At 45.0% G+C, this 7,500-nt stretch overlaps 1 protein-coding gene across 2 annotated transcripts in view; it reads left to right on the forward strand.

Annotated features, from left to right (window-relative positions):
- Nucleotides 1-7,500, forward strand: part of map3k20a (mitogen-activated protein kinase kinase kinase 20a) — a 26,041-nt gene that overhangs the window by 6,866 nt on the left and 11,675 nt on the right. For both annotated transcript variants that reach the window (XM_079732529.1, XM_079732530.1), the window contains exons 4-7: nucleotides 4,419-4,520; nucleotides 5,092-5,157; nucleotides 5,502-5,530; nucleotides 6,571-6,708. In XM_079732529.1, the coding sequence (XP_079588655.1) occupies nucleotides 4,419-4,520; nucleotides 5,092-5,157; nucleotides 5,502-5,530; nucleotides 6,571-6,708 (335 nt within the window). The remainder of the gene's footprint in view (nucleotides 1-4,418; nucleotides 4,521-5,091; nucleotides 5,158-5,501; nucleotides 5,531-6,570; nucleotides 6,709-7,500) is intronic.

A 7,500-nucleotide genomic window follows, 5' to 3' on the forward strand; every position in this document is an offset into this window, starting at 1 on the left:
GGAAAATATGAAAATATCAACGGTATTATCTGTGGAAGTGGGATATAGGGTGGAAAGGTCAAAGTACAGACAGGTTTAGTGCTGATTTACCAGCGGATGTGTGGTTTGTCGTAACAATAAAATGACAATTAAAAAACAGAGGAAATTAAGCATCACCTTAGCCATGAGAAAATAAATATTTATATTGTAAAATGATATCAAAACAGATGCATTTTCTGTTCTGCTGGTCATAAATGTGAACGACAACGTTTACAACAGGATGAGGGTCATAGTCTAGACCAGGGATGGGCAGCTTTGATAAAAGGGAGGGCCACACAAATTTTCACCTCACTACCAGAGGGCCACACAAATTTTCACCTCACTACCAGAGGGCCACGTATATCAACATGCACTTTCACCATTATAACCTTGTCACTTAATTGGCCTACTATAGCTAACTAATTTAATAAATAGAACAAATATACTGGCAATCAAAGTTTATTATACCAATTTTCAAACATTACAGACAATTTGGCTCTTTCAGTCAGGAACACATGACCCAAACAAGGCTCACTAGTGGGCCAACATTTTGAACATTTCAATTTACATATTTATTTTTTAAGAACAATCCATATTCCAACAATAACATTTATATTTTCATAAGAAAAATCAACATTTCACCATGGGTGAGTTGTGAACTTTACACATAAAGAAAAAAATCCACATTCTTTGAATATATTATTTCAGTGCAATGGGGTCTCAAACAATTATCTAATATTACTACAAAAACCAAAACATATCTATCTCTTATAGTGCAATTCTTTTTTTTCAAATGATATTTCTAAAATTGTTACATCTTTAAAATCCTGTCTTAATGAGACACTTGTGGCCTCTCCTGCTGGCGCACAATAGACTGAATGTCAATCTCAATATTGGTGCATCCAATCTGCATGAGCTGAAAGAGTGTCTCATCGGTCAGTCGGTTTCGTTCTTTGGACTTGATGTGCTTCATCATTGAGAAGTTGCTCTCGCAGATGTAAGTGCTCCCAAACATGCTGGCCATCGAAAGTGCAAAATTCGAAGTTGCGGTTTGCTTGGAAAAACTGGTCTGCCTGTAGTTCGCACAGTTCAAGCTGCAGCTCAGGGGGCTGCTCGCTGACAGCAGCAGAGAGCGGGTCAGTGAACAACGCGATGCGTGACTGCATGGCGTAGAAGTCTTGGAAGCGGCTCTTAAACTGCTGCTGCAGTTTTTCAATTTCTGCTTTGTACTTGGTTTGCATGGTTTCATCGCATTCGGGAGCATCTTTGCGCATCTCTTCACATGAGGGGAAGTGTGCCAAATTCGGACGGTCGGATTGGAAGCCTTCTTTAAACAGGGCTAGTTTAGCATTAAACGCGTTCATGTGTGCATACAGATCCGACACAGTTTGGCCTCTTCCCTGCAACTGCAAATTCAGGCGATTGAGATGAGATGTGATGTCTGCAAGGAAGGCCATGTCACAGAGAAAATCAGTGTCCCTGAGTTGACTGCAGTACGCACTGGTGTCACATCGTATGCTCTCCTCGAGAAATACAGGGATTTCAGAGCGCAGCGCAAAAAACCTCTCCAAGCATTTCCCGCGGCTCATCCACCTTATCTCCGTATGCATCTGTAAATCCCCGTACGCCGCGCACACTTCATCTAAAAAGGCTACAAACTTCCGATGATTAAGAGACCTGTTTCCTCCTCGAATGAGATTGGTAACTTTCGTTACTAAATCCATGACATGGCTGAAGTTCATAGACTTGGCACAGAGGGCCTCCTGCAATATAAAATAAATTGGATTCACCAACATTGTAGTCATTATTTATTTTTAAATCTCACTAAGACAAACACATTGATAATTAGGGCTGCCTCACAGGCGAACAAACGTTAGTCGACCAGAAAGGACGGGAAGAGAAGTGGAATCTGTCTCAGATTAAAATCGTGACTTTTAAAGCACCAAATGACTTGCTTTAACGAGTTTCGTTAGTTTATAATTTTATGAATGATAAAATATAATTTCCAGGAGGCTGTTCAGTCAGAAAATAACGGATCATTAGTAAAAGCGTTTGCCCGGCCGCTCCGTGCCTGCCTCCGCCGCCGATCTCTGACAGCACCGCAAACCATTCGTCGATAACCGGAATAAAGTGGCAACGACTAGGAAAGTTTTTAGTTGGGGGCAGCCCTATTTATCACCGATAACAATAGCTGAAAATAACGTTACCATCCTGATGTATGATGCAGTGCAGTATTGGACAGTCAACGCCACTCTGTCTGAGAAGCCCGGCGAATCCAGTGCGTCTTCCTTGCATTAATGGCGCACCGTCAGCAACAACAGCTTGTCAAAGCCTCCGTGCTCACTCACAACACTTTCAACAGCGTTGAAAATGTCCTGTCCTTTGGTAGTGTCATGCAAAGACACCAGTTTCAATAACTCCTCATGCACTTCAAATGAACTGTTTACTGCTCGTGTGTAGATGAGGAGCTGGCTTACATCCATCACATCTGTACTCTCATCTAGCGCTAAGGAAAAGTACTTGCAGTCGTTCATGATTTCCCTGAGCTTTCCCTCGACATGATTTTGAATATCAAAAATTCTTCTGGTCACTTTGCGTCGGGACAGAGAGACCGTTTCAAAGTTCTTAGCCATGTTGTCGTCTCCAAAAGCTTTCGCCATCTCAACTGCACATCGCTTCACCATTTCACCATCTGACAGGGGCTTCTTTGCTTTAGCAAACATAAGATGCTTTCAGTGACGATTCCTGTGTGGTCGTGGCTTTGGTAAAAAAGCTTTGCTGACGGTGTATTTTTCGCTTGAGATCAGCAACGATAGCGGCTCTGGCCGCTCCGGTGTACTTGTCATACTTTTCTTTGTGCGTGGCGTTGTAGTGGCGGCTCAAGTTAAAATCCTTCATTGCCGATTTTGTTTCCAAGCACACTAAACACATGGGTTTTCCTTTGCAATCTGTAAAAAGATAATCTGTTTCCCGTCTTGGCTGGAAAACGCGATTTTCTCCTTCTAGTTTTCTTTTTTGAGCGCTCATGTTTGTAAAATTCTTTTTTTTTGTAAATCCCGCTAAAAGAGGAGGTGAGGTCGACGTGGTAATTCCAAGACCATCCACTTGGCTACATACCTTTACATTTTCGGGGAGCGCCATCTAGCGGCTGACATAATTAATTACAGTTTGGTTCAAATGACGACTGAAAAACCAATAATATATACAAATGAACTCGCGGGCCGCACAAATTCGACCCGCCAGTTGCCCATCCCTGGTCTAGACTATCCATTCTTGTGTTATGTTATATCGAATATCATTATATGGCTAAAACATAACTTTAGTATTTGAATTGCCAATCAAGTCCTTATTGGATTTACTTAAGCCCAACACACATAAAGCGTCTGCATGTTGTCAGGCTGATACGAGACACTAGAGAGCAGTGTGTCTCTGCCTGCGTCTATTCAAAACAAAAACAGATTTATCCCCAAATCAGTGGTTGTCATTCAGGACATGATTTCACATGAGGATTTGATTGAGATTCGCATCTACATGGTTATCAAGTTCCATAAGCGCCCAGAAGCCTTCTTATGCTGCCAAAGAGTGGGGCAGTTGAAATGCCATTTGTTGAAATGTTTTCCAAAAGAATTAGATAAATGTGCTTTAGAAGCTGCAGAATTTGAACGACGCTGATAGTTTTTAACATTCTTCTCTTGTGGGTTTGTGTGTGTGTGTTTGTGTCTTTGTACCCATGTCAGTGTGTGCATATTTGTGTGCGCGTGCATGTCAGCTCTTATGTGAGTGCGTGCATGTCACCTTGTGTGTGTGCGTGTGTGTGTGGGTCTATGTGTGTATGTGTCGGTTAGCATGTCAGCCTGCGCATATGTGTGTGTGTATGCGAGCATGTCATTTTGTGCGCATGCATGTCAGCTTGTGTGTGTGTGTGCTTGAGAGCTTGTGTGTGTGTGTGTGCGTGAGTGTGTGTGTGTTTGTGTGGGTTGAGGTGGGGGAGGGGTGCTAAACTGAGCCAACATCTCCTCAAAGCTTTGTGACAAACGAGCTCATCTGTGGTGACAGGGCGTTGACGGGAGCAATTTGTAAACAACACACTGTCAGCCGCCCTCGCGTCGCTTCTGTCGGCGATTCACCCCGCCGCCGTTATTAGATAATGCCGGCGGAACTCGCGCTCCCGTATTGCGGGCACTCAAATAGTACATTGCTGACACCCAGAATGATAGCCGTGTAATTATACAGCCATCTACAATTTGTTTTTCCAATTCTATTAAAGCTTTTCTTTTTGTTGTTGCTGTTGTTGTTGTTGTTGTTGTTGTTGTCGTGTCGTGGAGCGTTGCCACGACGCCGGAGGATTTATAAATGAGAGTGTGTGTGTGTTGTCGTGTTGTGTGCGTGTGTTGTTGCAGAGTACGCCAGCGGGGGGTCCCTGTACGACTTCCTGTCCAGCGACGCCAGCTGGGCGATGGACATGCAGCATGTGATGACCTGGGCCATCGACATCGCCAAAGGTACGGCGATCACATGGTGCATCCCTTCGCCGTTGATGTGACAGTTCCTGCAGGGATTTGTTGTGTTTTGTCTGAAACGCCCTCTCGTTTCTTTTCTGGGCGTGTCTAGGATGTTTTTGGTGTGTTTTATGATTTTTTGCCTAAACCACATTCCCACAAAAGCACAATAACGATCTAATCTATTTGATTCCGCAGTAGGCTCGGTACAAAGTGTCCTCGCCTTAGATGTGGACGTTATATAGCGTGCATTAAGGCCTGCTATGCTGCTCTTCCCCGATGCCCACCAACCTCTGCCTGGGTCTGCACTGACCACAGGAAGACCGTTCGTACCCGTTCCTAACGAAGGGGACCGCGTTCCGACTTCAGTTGTTGACGAGATGTCTCTCAGAACCTCGTCGTTGTCGTCACTACCGTGTCGTCTGTACGAGGAGCCGTGCGGACGCGCGCCCCCTCATTAAGCGTTCTCTCCGTGGAGATGAAGGGCCAGAGAGCTCCTCACGCACACAGGATGACACAGCTGCAGGGTGGACCGTCTGTAGTCCGACTGATCACTCTCACTTCCCCTCATTAGGAATGCACTACTTACACGCCGAGGCACCCGTCAAGGTCATCCATCGAGACCTCAAGTCCCGCAACGGTGAGCGCTCACAAACACTTTTATTGTGCATGGGGACAGATGTGTTGTGATGAGTGCTTGGGAGTGTTTGTCTGCTAAGAATAACTAGGAGATACCCACCTACACACACATATATATATATATATATCATCATCTATCTATATCTATCTATCTCTATCTCTTTCGCTATCTTTATCTATATCTATCTCTATATCCCTACTCTATCTCTCTAGCTTTATCTCTCTAAATGTTATATATATATATATATGAATATATATATATATAATAATTATGTTTATATTTGGGAAGGTGGAGTGAAGTATATTGCTCTTGTACTGACGGTGAAATGTGATGATCTTTTGCAGTTGTTATTGGAGCAGATCAAGTTCTCAAGGTAGGTTGAAGACCCTCTCGATGAACCTAGAAGAGAGTCTCCTTTCCACCACACATGGAAGCACTACATCATCACTACTAAACATGTAGCACTACTACATCGAAATATGTACGGGGAATGGGTTAACTATGAACATCTTTACTGTTCCAACAGTGGCATATTGTTGTTTCTCTTTCTTCTGACAAATGTAATTATTGCAAGTCACTTTGGGTTAAAGCGTCCGCTAAATGCCCCGAATGTAAATGTAAAAGAAACACTAATAAATCAATATTGTCTGAGGAGACGTTTTTCTCTCGGTTCATAATGTAAGTTGGAAATGGTGAAGCAGGTTGGTTAAATGCACCTCCATTTGACCGTATTACTCACACTTACACTTGGTAACAATCACGGGGTAATGGGTTTCCACTAAGAAGATTTTCCTCTAAAACACTGTATCACTTAACCTCCTCCCACCCCCCCAACTCCTCCTCCTCTCCCCTCCTCTTCCTGCCCCCCTACTCCTCCCCCTCCACTCTACCTACTAATCCTCCCTCCCCCTACTCCTCCTCTCTCTCCTCCTTCTCCCCTCTCTTTCTCCCTCTCCTCCTCCTCCTCTCTCTCCTCCTCTCTCCTCCCTTCTCCTCCTCTTTCACCTCCTCCTCCACCTCCTCTCTCCTCCCCTTTCACCTCCTCTCTCCTCCCTTCTCCTTCTCTTTCACCTCCTCCTCCACCTCCTCTCTCCTCTCTTCTCCTCCTCCTCCTCTCTCCTCCCTTCTCCTCCTCTTTCACCTCCTCCTCCACCTCCTCTCTCCTCCCTTCTCCTCCTCCTCCTCTCTCCTCCCTTCTCCTCCTCTTTCACCTCCTCCTCCTCCAACTCCTCTCTCCTCCCTTCTCCTCCTCTTTCACCTCCTCCTCCTCCACCTCCTCTCTCTTCCCTTCTCCTCCTCCTCTCTCCTCCCTTCTCCTCCTCTTTCACCTCCTCCTCCTCCACCTCCTCTCTCCTCCCTTCTCCTCCTCTTTCACCTCCTCCTCTCTCCTCCCTTCTCCTCCTCCTCCTCCAGATCTGTGACTTCGGGGCCTCCAGGTTCCTGTCCCACACCACCCACGTCTCCTTGGTGGGGACCTTCCCCTGGATGGCCCCCGAGGTCATCCAGAGTCTCCCCGTGTCCGAGACGTGTGACACGTACTCCTACGGCGTGGTGAGTGGCTGAGGGCGCCGCTCGTTAAGTTTGGGACCTAACGAGGGTCGCTTCAAAGCCCTTTGGGCCGTCTTGAAAGACACAGAAAATGGATCTAAAGAGTCCTGCTCCTGGTATTTGGGTTGGTGGGCTTTTGGAGGAGGAGTTAAATGGCTTTCTTTTTACTCTTGTCAAACTGCATGGTTGAGACAGTGAAGTGTCAATCAGGCCCTTTCCTCCCGCACTGGAAAGGACAGACTTTCAAAAATGACATTTCCGTTCAGGCTTTTGGCTTTTTTGAAAACGTAAAGTGGACTAAAGCTGCGGTTTTGACCTTTGCAGAAGCAATGCTTCTCAGGAACTTTGTGTCCCTCTTGTTCTGCTATTCCAAAGTGTTTTACATTCGGGCAGTTTTTCTTGGATTCACTTAATGAACTCTCTTTTGTAGCGATGATGGGAACTGAATCTGGAGGAGTTATTCATCAGTAACATATAGTGTCTTAAATCTCATGATTATGAGAGGTATCCAATTTTGAATATATTGTACACCATAATGTATTGCATATTTAATGTAATGTATTTCAATAACATTTTGTGTATGTGCGATTATACGTTTGCTTGTGTGTGATTGTGTGTGTGTGTGTGAGTGAGTGTGTGTGCGATAATGCGTATGTGTGTGCGTTGCGGCTGTGTGAATCAGCACTCAAGTCGACACTTGAGCCTAGGACGAATAATATAAACATGCAATCACGCTACGCATTAATACTTGTTTACATCAGGGCCCAGGGTGTGTTTTTGCGTGTGTCAACAGAC

Source organism: Pollachius pollachius (assembly GCF_949987615.1).
Source record: "Pollachius pollachius genome assembly, chromosome: 3".
In the NCBI taxonomy this organism is placed as follows: Eukaryota; Metazoa; Chordata; class Actinopteri; order Gadiformes; family Gadidae; genus Pollachius; species Pollachius pollachius.